Source organism: Phyllobates terribilis, unplaced genomic scaffold (genome assembly GCF_046119375.1).
Source record: "Phyllobates terribilis strain yellow unplaced genomic scaffold, ASM4611937v1 Scaffold_8__6_contigs__length_399053987, whole genome shotgun sequence".
Classification (NCBI taxonomy): domain Eukaryota; kingdom Metazoa; phylum Chordata; class Amphibia; order Anura; family Dendrobatidae; genus Phyllobates; species Phyllobates terribilis.
In genome coordinates this window covers 147,606,522-147,628,540 of record NW_027362768.1, presented here as the reverse complement: position 1 = coordinate 147,628,540, position 22,019 = coordinate 147,606,522, and the positions used below count along the sequence as shown (strand labels likewise).

General features: G+C 45.0%; 1 protein-coding gene across 3 annotated transcripts in view; it reads right to left on the bottom strand.

Moving 5' to 3' along the window:
- The window catches only part of TTC39A (tetratricopeptide repeat domain 39A), an 82,477-nt gene that overhangs the window by 21,522 nt on the left and 38,936 nt on the right, over positions 1-22,019 (bottom strand). For all 3 annotated transcript variants that reach the window (XM_073643492.1, XM_073643494.1, XM_073643493.1), the window contains 5 exons: positions 21,641-21,705; positions 17,220-17,319; positions 10,670-10,735; positions 10,295-10,403; positions 8,177-8,244 (listed from right to left, as the gene is read on the bottom strand). In XM_073643492.1, the coding sequence (XP_073499593.1) occupies positions 8,177-8,244; positions 10,295-10,403; positions 10,670-10,735; positions 17,220-17,319; positions 21,641-21,705 (408 nt within the window). The remainder of the gene's footprint in view (positions 1-8,176; positions 8,245-10,294; positions 10,404-10,669; positions 10,736-17,219; positions 17,320-21,640; positions 21,706-22,019) is intronic.

Genomic DNA, 22,019 nt, shown 5'->3' with positions numbered 1-22,019 from the left:
GCTGACGTTATCGGAGCGCGACGCCAGGTCCTCAACCCCGACGATTGACTGCGGAGCCGCGGCCTACAGAAGAAGAGCATCACAAGGTAGGCCACGGTCCACTAGGGGGGAGGAGGATGCCGGATACCGAGGGGAGCTCCACTGCCACAGCCACCACCAGCGCAACCGCTGCAGCAGTCATGCCATTCACCATGTGCTATATCCCGGGGGCAACCTGGCTACCCCAGTACTCAGGGGAGTCACATACTCTAAATGACTTTAGAGAAAGACCGGATAGCCTCTTCCAGGTGTACCCCCTCACAGAAGAGCAAAAAGTGAGCATCCTGGTGGCCCAATTAATCGGGGCAGCCCAAAGGGAGGTAAAGTCCTGGCCACCTGGGAGGAAGAGGACTGTCAGAGACATACTAACCCGGCTGAAAGACACATTTGACACCCGCACCTCAGCCGAAATAAAACTAAGATTTTATGGGTGCAAACAACGGGCACATGAGAGTATAAGAGACTATGCTCTAAACCTACAAGAGGCCCTGAGAGCCATTAAGCAGGCAGACCCTGACAGCGTGGGAAATGAAGATAAGCTGTTGACTGAACAATTTATTGAGGGTCTACTGTGCAATGCCCATCGAACCCAGTTGCATCCAATGGCCTTACAGGACCCTGACCTGGACTTTGTACAGTTCAAGGACAGAGCCATCCGGGTGCTCCGAGAACCGGCACCAGGTGGCGCTGTGACCCACAGGCGCCCTGCTATCACTTACCACCAGGAGACGGCGCCCTTGTCTGCAGGGCCTGTGGGAGCTGATGCGCAGGCTTTAAACAGTGACCCGGCTACAGACCTGCACCATCAGGTCCAAGAGCTGACTAAGAGCGTTGCCGCGCTAACCAGAACTGTGCAGTCTTTACAGGTCTCTTCTCCAGGAAAGATACAGCTGGCATCTGGACCGGAGGACGTCCCGTGGCGCCGACTGAGGAGGACCCCACTGGCCAGAGGAAGACCCAGCGACAGATACAACGAGGACGGACGACCCATCTGCCGCCGCTGCAATCAACCCGGACATGTGGCAAGGTACTGTCATTTAAACGGGCACAACCTGGGGTAGAGGGCCAACCCCCAGGCATAAGACCATCAGGCCCATCAAACTGGCATGATAAATACGTAGGGGGACGTCCAATCTTGCCTGTGGTACTGGATGGCATTCCTATGAGTGCCCTACTAGACACCGGGTCACAGGTCACCACCATCCCGTACGTGCTCTTCAAGCAGTACTGGAATGACTCGGACATAACCCGCTACCCAGATGACGACCTGAGTATCATCGTCAGCAAAGGTCAGCCCGTGCCACAGGTGGGATTCAAAGAGGTGACCATTAAGATCGGTAAAGTCGAACTGGCGGCACAAGGACTGATTATAGTGGACATAGACCGTCATGAGAGTCATCCTAGAATAACCTTGGGAACTAATGTGATTGAAAATTGTCTTGCAGAGGTGATTCTCATTTTACAGCAGGTTGCCAAGAACGCCAGTTCCGGCCAGCAGCGTGTGCTCCAAAAAGAGATCCGGGCACTGATGAAGCGGCAACAGGTGGAACTATCTGGTGGTGAGATAGGTAGCGTGAGAATGTGTGACCCGTTCCCTATTGCCATGCCCCCAAAAAGTGAGATGATGATTTGGTGCCCGGCAGCTATTGGTCTAAGAGGTAGAGACTACCAAGCAATGGTAGAACCCGTCTACTCAGACAGTAGGCCCACCATTTTGACAGCACGGGGGGTGGTCGATGTACGCCATGGGAGGGTGCCCGTTCGCATCATAAATATCGGGGAGAGAGAAGTATACCTGCCCCGGTATGCCACGCTAGCCAAATTGTTCACCATAAACCAGAATTCTGTACAGGCCGTGGAACCCTTGCCTCCATCTCAACCAGAGGAAGGTAACGGCTCTAAGAAACCAATGGAGGACTGGTGTCAGCAACTGCATTTGGGTACTGACTCCACTCCCTCACACCAGAAACAGGGAGTCTATCGGGTGGTTCGAGAGTACGAGAGAGTGTTTAGTAAACACCCGCTAGACTTCGGGCGAGTAAAGGGGGTAGAACACCACATCCCCAAGGGAGACCATCCTCCCATAAAGGAGAGATACCGACCCGTACCCCCGGCACACTACCAACACGCCAAGGGGATGCTTAGAGACATGAAGGAGGCTGGGGTAATCAGGGACAGCTGTAGCCCCTGGGCAGCTCCACTAGTCTTAGTGAAAAAGAAAGACAACACCATGAGAATGTGTGTAGACTACAGGAAGGTCAACCGTATCACACACAAAGATGCGTACCCGTTACCAAGGATAGAAGAGTCCTTAGCTGCATTAAAATCTGCTAACTTCTTCTCTACTTTGGATCTCACTAGCGGGTACTGGCAGGTTCCTGTAGCAGAGGCGGACCGGGAGAAGACCGCATTCACCACCCCGATGGGTCTCAGCGAATTTAACTGTATGCCGTTCGGGCTCTGCAACGCACCAGGAACCTTCCAACGGTTGATGGAATGCTGTCTGGGACACCGGAACTTCGAGACGGTCCTGTTATACCTGGACGATATCATCGTCTATTCCAAGACCTACTAGGACCACCTGAAACACCTGGCAGAAGTGTTCGAAGCTCTGGCGAATTACGGCCTAAAGGTGAAACCCTCCAAGTGTCACCTCCTGAAACCAAAGGTGCAGTACCTGGGACACGTGGTGAGTGCTGACGGAGTGGCTCCTGACCCTGATAAGATCACTGTGATTAAGGACTGGCCAAGACCCTCCAGCATAAAGGAAGTGCGGCAGTTCCTCGGGTTGGTAGGCTACTACCGAAGATTCATTCCCGGTTTCACCAAAATGGCAGCCCCTATGCAGGACCTCCTGATAGGTCAATCTCGGAAAGCCAAAAACCAGAAGCCGCCCTTCAGGTGGGAAAAACTGGAAGAGGAGTCCTTCTGCCAGCTGAAGATGGCCCTCACGGGGGATGAAATCCTGGCATATCCAGACTACAGCCAGCCCTTTATCCTCCACACGGACGCAAGCAACATCGGGCTAGGAGCCGTACTGTCCCAGATCCAGCAAGGGAAAGAACGGGTAATCGCTTACGCCAGCCGAAAGCTACGGCCCACAGAGAGGAACCCTGAGAATTATAGCTCATTCAAGCTGGAGTTCCTGGCAGTAGTGTGGGCAGTGACCGAACGTTTCAAGCATTACCTTGCCTCCTCCAAATTCACCGTGTACACGGATAACAACCCGTTGACACACCTGGACACTGCAAGGCTCGGTGCCCTGGAACAGAGATGGATGGCCCGCCTGTCCAACTTTGAATTCACCATCAAATACCGGGCAGGACGATCAAATGCCAACGCGGATGCCCTGTCTAGAATGCCGAACTTACCGGACGTAGGGGAAGATCCAGAAGATCTGGAAGAAGTTGAGCTCCCTGCGTTCCACCATCATAGGATTACCCTGTATTCCCACCGTGTGAAGGACAGGCGCTCCGTGACGTTCAATCCCTTGCCCCACTACAACTGGGCGGAGACGCAAGACAGTGATCCCGCAGTCCATTTGGTGAAGGAAATGCTGACCCAGGCCGATGCCCGTCTTGACCCAGATGCTCCGGAGGAGACCAAGCAACTGTGGAATGAGAAAAGTAAGCTGTTCCTCTACAGGGAGAAGCTGTGCCGGAGAATGGTTAACTCTCGAACACATGAGTTGACCTGGCAGGTAGTGGTCCCAAGACGAGACGCGGCTATGGTTCTGGAGGCATACCACAACGGAGCAGGGCATTTCGGATGGAAGAAGCTGGAGTTCTTGTTGCGTGAACGGTTCTACTGGGTAGGCATGAGAGGAGCCATCGAGAGGTGGTGCAGAGACTGTGGCCCGTGCCACCTGAGAAGAAAAGACCGAGCCAGCCAGAAGACTCCTCTGCAGCCCATCATCACCAGACAGCCACTGGAACTGGTAGCCCTGGACCATGTGAAACTGGCTCCAAGCAGATCTGGGTATGTCTACGCCCTCACAATCGTAGATCATTACTCCCGGTTCCTGGTGGTGGTCCCGGTCAAGGACTTAACGGCTCAAACAGCAGCTAGAGCCTTCCAGCAGCACTTCTGCCGTCCACACGGGTACCCGGACCAAGTGTTGACAGACCAAGGACCAGCCTTCGAAGCGGAGGTCTTCCAGGAGTTCTGCAACCTGTATGGCTGCAAGAAGATAAGAACAACGCCCTATCACCCTCAAACCAATGGACTCTGCGAGAAGATGAACCAGGTGGTGAAAGATCTGCTAAAAACGTTGCCCCTGGAAGAACGCAGTCTGTGGCCTGAGAAACTGCCCGATCTGGTGGACCTGTATAACCACATCCCTGTAGGTTCCACCAACTGTACCCCGGCTTACCTAATGAGAGCAAGACCTGGTAAGCTGCCTATTGACCTGGATATGGGAGTCCTGACGCCTGAGGACACCTCGCCAGAGGCAGACTGGGATACAGAACGGCAGCAGCAGTATCGGAAAGTACAGGAGAGCGTCGAGCGAAGTCTGTCTCAAGCTAGAGAAAGGCAAGAGAAGGCTTATAACCAGTATGCTCCTGCTGTTCCCCTGGTACCTGGAGAGCAGGTCTTGAAGAGGAAGAGGCGGCTCCACAAGTTGGACGACCAGTGGGAGAAGGACCCGTACACCGTACTGCCATCAAGCCATGAGAACCCAAAAATCTGCGTAATCAGTAAGGATGGAGGAGAAACCACAGCCATTGTCTCCAGAGACCACCTGAAGAAGTGTCCCGAGCAGCTGCAAAGCCCTAAAGAAGATCAAGAAAACCCTCAACCCGCAGAGGAAAGGGAAGAAATGATCAGTACCGTACTCGGAGACTTCCCCCGGTCTTGGACACAAGTAAACGGCGCTGTCATGGTACCCGTCCTCACCTTTCTCCAGCCAGCCCCGCAAGTGCCTACAGAGGAACCGGTAGAGCTGGAAGAGCAGCCGGCCCAAGAGGCAGAAGAGTTCACACCAGCAGTACAGGAGGATCAACCCTCTGCTAGTAGTGAGCCTGCTGTGCCCCTAGTGAGCCAAAGAGTGCGCAGAAAGCTGCCCAGCTTGCCCATAACACCTCCTACACCCTGTAGTGCAGAACCAGTTAGTGAGCTCCGTAGGTCCACTAGAGTCACTAGAGGTCAGATGCCCGCTCGCTGGAGAATCTAAACCAGTGCACTGTAAAGTTGACTGTTTATTGAAAAATGTTTATGGTTTATGTTTGTTGCCTGTTACTAATTATGTTTCTCAGTTACCCTGCAGATTTATTTGGACTAACAGATTATGGACACTGGATAACCGGAACAGTTTTGTAGATAGTTGCACCTTGGTGCCTCTTGCGAAGACGGCCGCGGAAGAGAAAACCTGTCTGGCGTGGCCTCCTTGCGGCCCAAAGTAGTTAGTCTACCCTTGCAGCCACGCCCAAGGACAACGCAAGGGGTTTGCTTTGGACAGGTCCCCTATTCTGTGCCAAGACTTCGCCTTGTTGGGTGACATGGACACCCCCTTTGTTTCATAAACTTCACCTTGGGTGATATGGACACCCGGTTGCGGACACGCCGTGACCTCTACTTACTAAAGTTTCTTGTGAATATGTTATTGTATTATTGTTATACCTTGTATTTATGTTTCTTTAAAAAAATGTGTTTAGTCCCGGAGTACTAAAATTTACTAGGGGGGAATGTGACACCCCAGGGGTCTGGTTGCCACAGTAATAGAGATATTATGTCTGAGAGCAAGTGGGAGGTTTCTCTGGTCAGGAGCCCTAAGCATGCAACACGGCCCACCCAGACCTGGGAGGGGAGGAATCTGCCCTTATAAACTGGGTCTGGGGCGGGATTAGAGAGTGAAGCTGCAGACAGAGTCAGAGTCTGGAGAGGGAAAGTGAGATCAGGAGCTCTGGAGGAGCAGTAGCTGAAGTCCAGGGGCTGGAGCTGAGCAGAGCTCGCCCTGGACGAAGACACTAAAACCGGACACAGGAGTCCGAGGCTGTGGGGACTGATATACACCCAGCAGCAGAAACCAGCCGGCAGGGGATTCCAGGTCCTCTGGCCATAGAAGCCCGGAGGCTCAGTCACAAAGAAGGGACCAGCGCCGCCATCCAGGAGCGGAGGCTAACAGAAGGCCCCAAGTCACCAGCCATACGGGTGAGCACCACACGGTATACTCAGGGACGTGGGCTACTTGTAACCGCTGACAGCAAGGTAGCCAGGAAGAGTGCAGATAAACGGGGAGGCCTACAACTCCACCTGGCCAGGGGAACTCCTGCTTGCTCGCAGACTGACCAGGCCCCTTATACTAGCCAGTACTCCCGGGAGGGTCTGCCTTGTACCATCAGTAAAGACCCTGAACTGCACCACACGTCTCTGTGATTCCTTGCCGCTCCTGCACCATTAGCATACTGAGGAGCTGCCAGTCATGCTAAGTGGGTGGAGATTGAGCAACAAAAAGGAAGGACGATGAGGTGCTGCCAACCAGGCTAGGTGGGTGGACATTGAGCAGCAGGGAGGAGGGACACTGAGGAGCGGTCAATCAGACTAGATGAGTGGAGATTCAGCAGCAGCAGTAAGGAAGGACACTGAGGTGCTACCAACCAGGCTAGGTGGAAGGAGATTGAGCAACAGGAAGGACGGACACTGAGGTGCTGCCATCCAGGCTAGGTGGGTGGAAATTGAGCATCTGGGAGGAGGGACACTGAGGAGCGGCCAATTAGGCTAGGTGGGTGGAGATTGAGCAGCAGGGAGAAGGGATACTGAGGAGCTACTAATCAGGCTAGGTGGGTGGAGATTGAGCAGCAGGGAGAAGGGACACTGAGGAGCTGCCAATCAGGCTAGTTGGGTGGAGATTGAGCAGCGGGGAGGAGGGACACTGAAGAGTTGTCAATCAGACTAGGCGGGCAGTGACTGAGTTTAAATATAATTACACAGCCATTAGGACATAGATTTTCAAAGTAAATACACAAGCCTCATCAGATCTAAGACAGAGGCGGGTGTACAGCCCATATTGGCAGACAACGTGGCCACTATGGGGCATGTTAGTTAGGGGAGCCCGGTGTTGAGTGGAACCTCCCCCCTTTTGGACACTCCGATCTCAACAGTAACGGTATCCTCAGGGTGCAGATATTGTTTAGTACAATGATGGAACTGGAGCCATCGGCTCTCTTTTCCATCATTCACCCTGTGCCTTTAAACCCCGGTATCCACACAGCACAGTCCGATGCAATGGAAGTATGAAGTTTGGTAATTTTTTTTATTATTATGATAATCGAAAGAAAGATATTGTGGGGCATTATACTGTATGGCAGGCTATGAGGGTCATCATACATGGTGTGGGGCGCTGTGGGGTCTATTATACTGTGTGAGGGGTCTGTAGAGACAATGATACACGGTGTGGTGCACTGTGGGATTCATCATACTGTGTGAAGGGTCTGTCGGGGCCATGATACATGAAGTGAGAAGCTGTGAGGTACATCATACTGTGTGGGTAGGGGCAGTGGGGGTCATCATAATGTACAGGGAGGGGCTGTGGGGTCATCATACTGTATGGGGACTGGAGGGGGGCAACATACTGTTGGTGCTTGCTGTGGGGTCATCATACTGTTCATGGGAGGTACTGTGGGAGAAAATTATGGGTGGGATTCACTGTGAGGTATCATATTGTCTGTGGGGCATTTTTGTGATGCATCATTCTCTATGGAAGTTATGAAAAAAGATTATTATAGTGGGTGAGAACACTAAGAGACAGTTTCTGTGTAAGTGCTTCAAAACACTTCCGTTTCCCTATGTTTAAAAGTTGGGAAGTATTTTTTACTTCTGTGACTGCTACTATGTGCCCTGACCCCGTCGAATATTTTTTTTTGGTGGTGTGAATGGAGGTGAGATTGGTGGCAATAAGGACTCTTGCTAAGGGGCCCCATGATAAGAAATCTAAGTAATAATGCATGCAGTGTGTGCTGTGATTACTGAACACAGAGATCTGCGCTGCCCACAGCGCCCCCACTAATTACAATATTTCACTGGTCAATGTCAATGATAATCTTATGGAAAGAAGCTAATCACTAATCATAGGACTTGTCTGGTTTGGAAAAAATAAATTAAACTGGAGAAATACATTGAATACCACCCCTGACCGTACCTTGGGGTAGCGTTTTAAATATGGTTCTAGCAATTTTTCTGCTTCTTCAATGTTTCCTTTGCCAGTACCTAGACCAGGAAAAGGAGAATTCAATTTAATCTACAATGACAAAGTCTATGCAAGTTTGATTTTGTGCTACCGTAACCCCAAAATAATACTGATACATACAGTGCTGCTCACCATTATTGGGACCCCTTCATTTTTTTCATAGACTGTACAATATGTTCAGAAATAAATGTAAATGCACCAAAGTTATATCCTCAGGATTTTTTTAATTAATGGTCCAAGGTAATACAACAATAAAACATTGTTTTTCAACTTCCATGTTGCAATTTCAAAGAAGAAACAGTATAAACAGCATGTGCAGCAATAAAGGCACCCCTAATTAATAATTGGTTGCATTGCTGACAGCCTCCAAACATTTCTTGTAGCCATCTATAAGCTTCATGCACTTCTCAGCTGGAATTTTCTCCCACTCTTCCTTTGCAGTTGGTTCAAGCTCTTGAATGTTTGCAGGATTCTTTTCCCCAATGGCAGATTTCAGCTCACCCCAAAGATTTTCAATGGGATTAAGGTCTGGACTCATTGCTGGCCATTTTAAAACAGTCTATTTTTTCTTTTCAGCCATTCTTGTGTACTTTGGATGTGTGCTTTGGGTTATTGTCTTGCTGGAGAACCCATGATCTTCAACTCAAACCAAGTTTTCTTACACTGGGTAGAACATTTCGCTCTAAAATCTCTTGATAATTCTCTGATTTAATGATTCCTGTGATACGGTCTATGCCTTCAGTATCAGACACAGCAAAGCAAGCCTACAGCATTAAGGATCCTCCAACATGCTTAACTGTTGGCCAGGTGTTCTTTTCCTTATAAGAGTCATTGCGACGTCTGTAAACAAACTGTTGCTTTGCATTGCCAAAAAGCTCTATTTTTGTTTCATCTGTCCACAGAACATTTTCCAAGAAGGATTGTGGTTTGTCACGGTAGTCTTCGGCAAAGATCAGTCGTTCCTTTTTATGCCTTTTCTTCAACAATGGTTTCTTCCTTGACCTTCGCTAATAAAGCTCTGTTTGGTTTAGTGTGTGGCGTATGGTACTTGTTGAAACCATGACCCCAGACTGTTCCAGGTTAACCTTCAGGTCTTTGGATGTTGGACGTGGTGTTTTTTCCACCATTCGCACCAACCTTTGAAGACATCTCTTGTCAATTTTTCACTTTCCCTCACGTCCAGGGAGGTTCTTGATGGTTCAATGCTTAGTAAACTTCTTGGTAACACTACACACTATAATCTTTTATAATAATCTTTTTATTTATATAGCGCCAACATATTCCGCAGCGCTTTACAATTCAGACAATTTACAGATATTATGGACACTGTCCCCATTGGGGCTCACAGTCTAGATTCCATGTCAGTAGGTCTTTGGAGTGTGGGAGGAAACCGGAGAACCCGGAGGAAACCCACGCAAACACGGGGAGAACATTCAAACTCCTTGCAGATGTTGTCTTTGGTGGGATTTGAACCCAGGACTCCAGTGCTGCAAGGCTGCAGTGCTAACCACTGAGCCACCGTGCTGCCCACACTGTTGAAACTGGGATACCAAGGTCTTTGGAGATGACCTTATACCCTTTGGAAGTCTTGTGTTTGCTAATAATAGCAGTTCTGATGTTCTCAGACAGCTCCTTTGTCTTCACCATTGTGACAAAGGAACAGGGCCTACCATATGGCTTTTTAAAACATTGAAGTCGTCATTTTTTTTGGCTAATTCATGTCACATGGGCACCGACAATTAATCACAGGTGAATCTGTTTTGTAATTTACCACAGGCGAGTCAAAATGTGTTGCCATACTAAATTAATGTAAAAGGGTGCCAATACAAGTAACACTAAAAGCTTTAGGTTTTTCTATTTTTCCTTCCCATTGATTTTAGTTTAAACTTATTGTTTATTATTTGTTCTTTTGTATTTAACAAGAGTCTCTATACAAAAAAAACTGTTTTACTTGATTAATTTTTTTCAGGAGATATTCCACATTATGTACTTAAACTTCATGGGTGCCAATAACGATGAGCAGGACTGTAGCATTATAATGTGACTCCGGAATTAAAGATATCAGCTTACCCAGCACAAAACTCAGAAACGTGTGATAGCACAGAAGGAGCAGGGTGCAAAGTAATGCCCGGAAACTGTGGTCTGCGGCCCCCTCCTGGAGCTGTCTTAGGCCGTAATCCTGGGGACCATCAATAGATAGAGAAGTCACTAAAAAGTCCAGAATATGAAACCACTAAATGCAGTCAATACTAAACTCCCGGACTAAAGCACACTAGGTATGACCTGTGAAGAAGAGTGGGGGAAGGGAAACGACAACTGCTCTAAGCATATTTGATACTTAGAAAAATAGTTGTCACTTTTCAAGTCAAACAAACTGGGGGCAGATACTATTATTCTTCACCTTGAAACGTTCAACCGGAAGGATTCTGATAAGCGACCTCTCACCTTGTTACCGGAGAATCCGACAAATTCTAGAAGTCGCAATATCCTGGTGGGTAACATTGATAACGTCTAGAAGGAGAGATATAAAGATATGAGATCATCAGGGACGTAAACTAATAAAATACTGAGAATTGATCTATCATCGAGAATGAGCAATTGTTTAAATCAACTTTTTACCTAAGACATATTTAAAAAAAAAAAATGGTTGGTGGTTGGAAGTTTTTAATTTTTCACGCTACTATGTTTTTAAAAAAATTGCAATATTCACACAGGTAACAAAGGCCTCACTAAGGGGTAACACTTTTTAGAGGTCACCTGACCTCATTTGGATTTTATACTCTGCTTGGAAGTAATTGTAGCCAGTTGGATCGTCCATCTGAAAACGATGAAAAAGTGATGAAAATCTGCACAAAATCAGTGATGAAACTAGGACTGTTTTTCTCATACATGTAAAAAATGGACATCTGAATGAGCTCGTAGGCCACGTTCACATATTCAGTATTTGGGGAGTTTTTTACATCAGTATTTGTAAGCCAAAACCAGGAGTTTTGGCTTACAGATGCGGATGTAAAATACTGACCAAATACTGAACGTGTGAACGTGGCCTTAGTTTGAGCAAAGGTCCTCAAAAAATGTGCAACGATTGAACCATTAGTGACAATTTGCTAACTTTTGGTTGATTGAAGGTATTTTTTGATTTCTGACAACTCCTATTTACTGGTTGCAATCTTTTTTTTTTTTTTTTAAAGTGCTTTACTCACCCTCCCTGGGTTTAGATCCGGCTCTCCAACGCTGCTCTTGATGTCTATCATTGTCTATGATCCTATAATCATTGTCTGCAGCGCTGATGCAATGTCTGTAGTGCTGCAGACAATCTGTGATCTCAGCGGCTCATGCTGTTGGCTGAGCTCAGTTATTGGCTGCAGCGCTGTTGACGTGATGTCAGTGCCGCAGACAGTAACAGACATTGGGAGGAGCGGATTAGACTCAGCTCTGGACCTGGGAAGGGTGAGTAAGGCATTTTTTTAATTTTTTTTTTAAGTCCAAAATCAGAAAACCTCTAGCTCTTTCATAACAAACTAAAAATGATGGATTGTCTGTACCTCACCTCCTCGTGTACACAGACTTCTAATTACAGGTGGAAACAGACGGAAAAAAAGAAAGATCTCAAAAACGAAAAACGAATGAAAAAAAAAATCATATTATATTGTGCTCTTTTTTTTTTACAAATGTATCTTTACTTGGGGGGTAAAATTCGGCATCCGCCATAGCACTGAACTTTCAATCAGCAGGCGACCCAGGCGGGGTGCAGGCACGTGCTTCCGATACACAGGCCGGAGAGAGGTTGGTGTCCGGGAAACTGTTTCATGTGTACTAATCATTTACTGACGGTAAATAGGGCTTTATTCACACTCCAGTGAATTATTCTACATTGGTTTACACTGGTATCGTAAAATATTTTACATTCTCTCCATTAGTTCTGCCGCCCATCCCCCATAGACTGTAATTGGGAAAAAATCCAGGTCACCGCTCAGAGACTCCTAGAGACTCCCACCGACCATTATCCAGCTCGGTAAATATTTGCTCCATCTTTCTTCCCTCTGTCATTTAGTGTTTAAAGTTCAACAAAAACCAACAGTATGTGATATGTGCACACAGTATACGGAGGTGACATCACAGTATACAGAGCCGCTTACAGCTGACCAAGAACCTTCTAGAGACTTCACCCCATGGAGATGATGCAGCCAATTTTAATTTTTGCAATTTTTTTTTGTCCCCTTTCTTCCAAAATCCAAAACTTTTTCATTTTTCCCTGTTATTTTGACATACAAGCTATAGATTTAAGTAACACCATTCACTTTACCATTTAATGCACTGAAAACCTGGGAAAAATATCCACATGGGATGAGATGGTGAAAAAAAAAAGATCACAATTCTGCAATTGTTTTCTACTTTATTTTTTTACTGCATTCACTGTGCAGGAGAAATTACCTGTGAACATGATTCTCCAGGCCAGTACGACTACGGCGATCAGTGGCGTAATAGCGGTAGATCAAGTGGCCGCTACAGGGCCCATCAGTACTAGTGATGGCTTCAAACCACCCCCCCTCCCGCTCGACTTTCAACTGTATCTGCATCCTGGGTGTAGATACAGCTGACAGCAATGATGGAAGCGGAAGCCATCAGCTAACACTCCTTCTTCCTCCATTTTGCCTGTGAAAATGATTTCTCAGCGCAGCGGGCGCAATGTTGTGATTACATTATGATTGCTGTGCCAAACGGTGCAGACCATACACTGCAGAGACCAGAGCAATGAGGGAACAGGGAAAGGTGAGTTGTTGTTTTTTTTTTAACCGAGTTCTTTATGGGGCCATTATACCACGTGGAGGGTTATTTTTGTGGCCATTATACTATGTGGAGGACAGAGGACTATTTATGGAGTCATCATACTATGTAGAGGACTATTTGTGAGGCCATCATACTATGTGGAGGACTATTTATGGGGCCATCAAACTATGTAGAGGACTATTTATGGGGCCATCAAACTATGTAGAGGACTATTTATGGGGCCATCAAACTATGTAGAGGACTATTTATGGGGCCATCATACTATGTGGAGGACTATTTATGGGGCCATCATACTATGTGGAGGACTGTTTATGGAGCCATTAAACTATGTGGAGGACGGAGGACTATTTTTTTTTTTTAACCGAGTTCTTTATGGGGCCATCATACTATGTGGAGGACTATTTATGGAGCCATTAAACTATGTGGAGGGCTATTCGTGGGCCATCATACTATGTGGAGGACTATTTATGGGGCCATCATACTATGTGGAGGACTATTTATGGGGCCATCATACTATGTGGAGGACTATTTATGGGGCCATCATACTATGTGGAGGGCTATTTATGGGGCCATCATACTATGTGGAGGACTATTTATGGGGCCATCATACTATGTGGAGGGCTATTTATGGGGCCATCATATTATCTGCAGGATTATTTATGTGGCCATCATACTATGTGAAGGGCTATATATGGGGCCATCATGCTATTTGTGAGGCCATCATACTATGTGGAGGACTATTTATGGGGCCATCATAATATGTGGAGGGCTATTTGTGAGGCCATCATACTATGAGCAGGGCTATTTATGGGGACAACATACTACGTGGAGGGCTATTTATGGGGTCATCATACTATGTGGAGGGTATTTGTGGGGCCATTATACTATGTGAAGGGCTATATATGGGGCCATCATAGTATGATGGCCTCACAAATAGTCCTCTACAATGTGGAGGACTATACAGTACAGACCAAAAGTTTGGACACACCTCATTTAAAGATTTTTCTGTATTTTCATGACTATGAAAACTGTACATTCACACTGAAGGCATCAAAACTATGAATTAACACATGTGGAATTATATATTTAACAAAAAAGTGTGAAAGAACTGAAAATATGTCTTATATTCTAGGTTCTTCAAAGTAGCCACCTTTTGCTTTGATGACTGCTTTGCACACTCTTGGCATTCTCTTGATGAGCTTCAAGAGGTAGTCACCGGAAACGGTTTTCACGTCACAGGTGTGCCCTGTCAGGTTTAAAAGTGGGATTTCTTGCCTTATAAATGGGGTTGGGACCATCTGTTGTGTTGTGCAGAAGTCTGGTGGATACACAGCTGATGGTCCTACTGAATAGACTGTTAGAATTTGTATTATGGCAAGAAAAAAGCAGCTAAGTAAAGAAAAATGAGTGGCCATCATTACTTTAAGAAATGAAGGTCAGTCAGTGCGAAAAATTGGGAAAACTTTGAAAGTGTCCCCAAGTGCAGTTGCAAAAACCATCAAGCGCTACAAAGAAACTGGCTCACATGAGGACCGCCCCAGGAAAGGAAAACCAAGAGTCACCTCTGCTTCTGAGGAGAAGTTTATCCGAGTCACCAGCCTCAGAAATCGCAGGTTAACAGCAGCTCAGATTAGAGACCAGGTCAATGCCACACAGAGTTCTAGCAGCAGACACATCTCTTCAATAACTGTTAAGAGGAGACTTTGTGCAGCAGGCCTTCATGGTAAAATAGCTGCTAGGAAACCACTCCTAAGGACAGGCAACAAGCAGAAGAGACTTGTTTGGGCTAAAGAACACAAGGAATGGACATTAGACCAGTGGAAATCTGTGGTTTGGTCTGATGAGTCCAAATTTGAGATCTTTGGTTCCAACCACCGTGTCTTTGTGTGACGCAGAAAAGGTGAACGGATGGACTCTACATGCCTGGTTAACACCGTGAAGCATGGAGGAGGAGGTGTGATGGTGTGGGGGTGCTTTGCTGGTGACACTGTTGGGGATTTATTCAAAATTGAAGGCATACTGAACCAGCATGGCTACCACAGCATCTTGCAGCGGCATGCTATTCCATCCAGTTTGCGTTTAGTTGGACCATCATTTATTTTTCAACAGGACAATGACCCCAAACACACCTCCAGGCTGTGTAAGGGCTATTTGACCAAGAAGGAGAGTGATGGGGGGCTACGCCAGATGACCTGGCCTCCACAGTCACCAGACCTGAACCCAATCGAGATGGTTTGGGGTGAGCTGGACCGCAGAGTGAAGGCAAAAGGGCCAACAAGTGCTAAGCATCTCTGGGAACTCCTTCAAGATTGTTGGAAGACCATTTCCGGTGACTACCTCTTGAAGCTCATCAAGAGAATGCCAAGAGTGTGCAAAGCAGTCATCAAAGCAAAAGGTGGCTACTTTGAAGAACCTAGAATATAAGACATATTTTCAGTTGTTTCACACTTTTTTGTTAAGTATATAATTCCACATGTGTTAATTCATAGTTTTGATGCCTTCAGTGTGAATGTACAATTTTCATAGTCATGAAAATACAGAGAAATCTCTAAATGAGAAGGTGTGTCCAAACTTTTGGTCTGTACTGTATATGTATACACAGGGCTATCCAAAAGTAGGTGGACAGAAAGTGTAATAAGGTTATGAAGGGGGAGATTTATCAAACATGGTGTAAAGTGAAACTGGCTCAGTTGCCCTTAGCAACTAATCAGATTCCACCTTTCATTTTCCAAAGAGTCTGTGAGGAATGAAAAGTGGAATCTGATTGGTTGCTAAGGGCAACTGAGCCAGTTTCACTTTACACCATGTTTTGTTAAACTTGCCCATATATCTTCAATAGCCAAAAAGCTTTTATGGACGACAGTTATACCTTCCAAACCCCCCAATTGGAAGATAGAAGTAGGAGTAAGCCGCTGTCAAACACTTCTGGCAGCAGTTTATTCTTCTTTTTCCTGACATCATCTGTTGGGGAGATTTGGGATGCACCCATACACAAAAGATAGTGTGCCAATCGTATCAAAATTGTGGCATAGGCAGGTGTAGATTGCAACTTCTACCCTCCAAATTAATATACGGGTCACTACTTCAGTGTAATATTGTTCTTAGTAAATTTCCAGTGTAAACCTAAATGATAAAATTCTGTCTATCTACAGCCACCACTAGGGGGAGCTTAAGAGCTTACTTCATACCATTATACATTACATTTGAAGTGATTTTCCATCCCTTTGTTTAACTTTACAAATTACCTCAGCATGATAAATAAATAAGATATAGCACATAATTACCTTTCGATCTCCTGCCATTCCTCTCCTCCACCCCGATGGCTGTGTTCGCCTTTCTCCACCTTCTATTCCAGCATGATTGGCACATGACAGATTTAGCCACTGACTGGCTGCAGCCGATCACTCCGGAAGTGAAGTAGAGGAGACTGGTGGGGGCACAGCCTGCGGTACAGAGGAGTTGTGGAGGATCAGAAGGCGAGTATAAGCTATTTTTTTTTTTTACTAAACTAGAGACATATGTAAAATAAAGAAGAGGGATGGAAAACCCCTTTAAAAACAAAACAGTATGCGGTAAAGCTCCCTCTAGTGGTAGTCACAGGGCTTCCAAATCAATTTGTTGAATTTGGTGCTTTATGTATAAGAAAAATGGAGTTTAAACCATAATAAAGATACATAAAAAAATAATAATTGCAGTTGGAATTGACAGAGTCTCCCTTGTATAGACTGATTTTGTCTTCTCATTAATGTTCTTAAGACTAAGAACAAGTCTAAGGCAGTGAAACATACATACAGCACAGTTTTTATGCTACTGAGCTCAAATACACAGCACATTCTTTGCACATCTTTTGGGTTACATGATAAAATTCTGACTGCCTGTAGCCACCACAAGAGGGAGCTCACTGCACAGTTATTTATGTATCTACCATTAAACTATATTTACATGTAGTGAGCGCCACCTAGTGGCAACAGAAAGAATTTTAGCATTTAAGCAATTTCAACCTGATTCGATCACCCATTTCTAAGTGCACCTGTGAATAGTCCAATCTAATGCTTTGTGTGACAGCACAGTAGAAATTCATAAAAGAAGATTTGGCTGTAGAATAGAGAACACGTTCTTCCATTAGCGAGTGCTGTGACGGATGCACTCAGATGCAGAGAGCACACTGACTGCATATAGTCCATGTGAGATTCTCATTACATACCAAATTAAAAGCTCCAACACCCAACTTCACTCCACCTTCAAAGTGGCAGTGACTTTCTCCCTTCATGTAGTTTTCACATTTCTGCAGAGTATCGAGCTCCCTGAAAGAACAGAAACAAAAAGAAGCTAAATAATCAATTTTCACTTTTTTTTTTACATTTATGGATCATATATACTGTATTGTTAATAGAAAGTCTATGCACATCTCAGCACCATCATATCGTTTTATATAAATTAATTATTCATTGTAAGTTTAGTAATTTTGTGTATACATGACATAATCTTACTGATCCTGAGTTAGATCCTGTAAAATACTCCAGAGCTGCACTCACTATTCTGCTGGTGCACTCACTGTGTACATACATTATATTACTTATCCTCTACTGATCCTGAGTTACATCCTGTATTATATTCCAGAGCTGCACTCACTATTCTGCTGGTGCACTCACTGTGTACATACATTACATTACTGATCCTTTACTGATCCGGAGTTACATCCTGTATTATACTCCAGAGCTGCACTCACTGTTCTGCTGGAACAGTCACTGTGTACATACATTACATTACTGATCCTGTACTGATCCTGAGTTACATCCTTTATTATACTCCAGAGCTGCACTCACTATTCTGCTGGTGCAGTCACTGTGTACATACATTACATTACTTATCCTCTACTGATCCTGAGTTACATCCTGTATTATACTCCAGAGCTGCACTCACTATTCTGCTGGTGCACTCACTGTGTACATACATTACATTACTGATCCTCTACTGATCCTGAGTTACATCCTGTATTATACTCCAGAGCTGCACTCACTATTCTGCTGGTGCAGTCACTTTGTATATACATTACATTACTGATCCTGAGTTACATCCTGTATTATACTCCAGAGCTGCACTCACTATTCTGCTGGTGCAGTCACTGTGTACATACATTACATTACTGATCCTGAGTTATATTATGTATTATATTCCAGAGATGCACTCGCTATTCTGCTGGTGCAGTCACTGTGTACATACATTACATTACTGATCCTGTAATGATCCTGAGTTACATCCTGTAATATACTCCAGAGCTGCACTCACTATTCTGCTGGTGCAGTCACTGTGTACATACATTACATTACTGATCCTGTACTGATCCCGAGTTACATCCTGTATTATACCGCAGAGCTGCACTCACTATTCTGCTGGTGCAGTCACTGTGTACATACAATACATTACTTATCTTGTACTGATCCTGAGTTACATCCTGTATTCTACTCCAGAGCTGCACTCACTATTCTGCTGGTGCAGTCACTGTGTACATACATTACATTACTGATCCTGAATTACATCCTGTATTATACTCCAGAGCTGCACTCACTATTCTGCTGGTGCACTCACTGTGTACATACATTACATTACTGATCCTGTACTGATCCTGAGTTACATCCTGCATTATACTCTAGAGCTGCACTCACTATTCTGCTGGTGCAGTCACTTTGTATATACATTACATTACTGATCCTGAGTTACATCCTGTAAAATACTCCAGAGCTGCACTCACTATTCTGCTGGTGCAGTCACTGTGTACATACATTACATTACTTATGGTGTACTGATCCTGAGTTACATCCTGTATTCTACAGCAGAGCTGCACTCACTATTCTGCTGGTGGAGTCATTGTGTACATACATTATATTACTTATCCTGTACTGATCCTGAGTTACATCCTGCATTATACTCTAGAGCTGCACTCATTATTCTGCTCTGGTGCAGTCACTGTGTACATACATTACATTACTTATCCTGTACTGATCTTGAGTTACATCCTGTATTCTACTCCAGAGCAGCACTCACTATTCTGCTCTGGTGCAGTCACTGTGTACATACATTACATTACTTATCCTGTACTGATCTTGAGTTACATCCTGTATTCTACTCCAGAGCTGCACTCACTATTCTGCTGGTGCAGTCACTGTGTAAATACATTAAACTACTGATCCTGTACTGATCCGGAGTTACATCCTGTATTATACTCCAGAGCTGCACTCACTATTCTGCTGGTGCACTCACTGTGTACATACATTACATTACTGATCCTGTACTGATCCCAAGTTACATCCTGTATTATACTCCAGAGCAGCACTCACTATTCTGCTGGTGCAGTCACTGTGTACATACATTATATTACTTATCCTGTACTGATCCTGAGTTACATCCAGTATTATACTCCAGAGCTGCATTCACTATTCTGCTGGTGCAGTCACTGTGTACATACATTACATTACTGATCCTGAGTTACATCAAGTATTATACTCCAGAGCTGCACTCACTATTCTGATGGTGGAGTCACTGTGTACATACATTACATTACTGATCCGGAGTTACATCCAGTATTATACTCCAGAGCTGCACTCACTATTCTGCTGGTGGAGTCACTGTGTACATACATTACATTACTTATGGTGTACTGATCCTGAGTTACATCCTGTATTCTACTCCAGAGCTGCACTCACTATTCTTCTGGTGGAATCACTGTGTACATACATTACATTACTTATCCTGTACTGATGCTGAGTTACATCCTGTATTCTACTCCAGAGCTGCAATCACTATTCTGCTGGTGCACTCACTGTGTACATACATTACTGATCCTGTACTGATCCTGAGTTACATCCTGTATTATACTCCAGACTGCACTCACTATTCTGCTGGTGCAGTCACTGTGTACATACATTACATTACTGATCCTGTACTGATCCTGAGTTACATCCAGTATTCTACTCCAGAGCTGCACTCACTATTCTGCTGGTGCAGTCACTGTGTACATACATTACATTACTTATCCTGTACTGATCCTGAGTTACATCCTGCATTATAATCCAGAGCTGCACTCACTATTCTGCTGGTGCACTCACTGTGTACATACATTACATTACTGATCCTGTACTGATCCTGAGTTACATCCAGTATTATACTCCAGAGCTGCACTCACTATTCTTCTGGTGGAGTCACTGTGTACATACATTACATTACTGATCCTGTACTGATCCTGAGTTACTTCCTGTATTCTACTCCAGAGCTGCACTCACTATTCTGCTGCTGCAGTCACTGTGTACATACATTACATTACTGATCCTGTACTGATCCTGAGTTACATCCTGTATTCTACTCCAGAGCTGCACTCACTATTCTGCTGCTGCAGTCACTGTGTACATATATTACATTACTGATCCTGTACTGATCCTGAGTTACATCCTGTATTCTACTCCAGAGCTGCACTCACTATTCTGCTTGTGCAGTCACTGTGTACATACATTACATTACTGATCCTGTACTGATCCTGAGTTACATCCAGTATTATACTCCAGAGCTGCACTCACTATTCTTCTGGTGGAGTCACTGTGTACATACATTACATTACTGATCCTGTACTGATCCTGAGTTACATCCTGTATTCTACTCCAGAGCTGCACTCACTATTCTGCTGCTGCAGTCACTGTGTACATACATTACATTACTGATCCTGTACTGATCCTGAGTTACATCCAGTATAATACTCCAGAGCTGCACTCACTATCCTGTGCTCTTTGGTAAAAGTCAATAAACCTGTTAGCAAACACTTGCCAGCATCTCCTTCCTGAACAGTATGGTGTTGTATGACATTGTACGCTCCCATGGTGTTTGGTGCTGTATGATGGCTGCGTAGTGGAAGTCCATATTTGTTTTTCTGATGTCTTGGCTGATTTCTTTTAATTTTCCCATGATGTCAAGTAAAAAAGTATGTTTTGAAGCTCGGCCTTAAAAGGGGTTGTCCGGTCCCAACCGATAAGTCTGTAATCACTCTGTGTGTCACTCTAGGTGACTGCAGACTTATGAATCCCCCCAGCGCATGCACCGTGCGCTGGGGGGATTCGCCTGTTTCTGACCTGGTGTAACAGGCCAGAGTATACCCCGGGGGATAAACTGTCCGAGGGCAAGCTATACCCCTCCAGAATATACCCCTCTATTTTATGAGTGCTTGTAAATGAGACAGATTTTAGATGCCATTTAACTTTTCCAGAGCCTTTGTGGAAGCCCCCTATAACATGGAAGCCCCCTATATTTCCATTAACAGATGACAGACCTGGGTGGGGACTTTTTTTGTGGATTAAGTCTAAGCTTTTATTGTGATCCAAAATGTTATGTAAAATGTTCCCATTTATCCTGCGCTCAGCACGTTTACAGTGATACCACATTTATGTCATTTTTTTATGTTTTGCCGCTTTTATACAATAAAAACTATTTTACAGAAAAAAAAATGACTGCAGACTTATCGGTTTGGACCGGACAACCCCTTCTGACTGTATATTTTCTATACTGGTTACGTATTATAGGTGAATATACAAATATATATATTGCTGTGTATAAAGCGAGATCTATGATAGTGATACTCACTTGTACGTCTGATAACTGTTTCTGACCTTGATGCCACCTTTGATGAAGCTGACCATGTTTTCATCCTGCAGTATTTAATACAGCAAATTATTTGATTGTTTTAGTCTGGATTTTAATTGCCTTTTCTATTTATAATGCCGGGGGATCCGTCAAACTTTAATTTTATCATTCGTCTTGTTATACGACCTAGTATTATAAATGATAATACTGAAGTCTCCATCTTTAAAGCGTTCTCAGACCGTTGTAGTCCTGCGGGTCACTGCACCGTCCACAGGAGACCCACATGGTGTCATTATAGTGGGCACTGCAGCAATAGGATGTGATGGATCCTATAGTGACGGCTTAATATAGTATTTGGTGCTTGGATTGCGTGATTCTG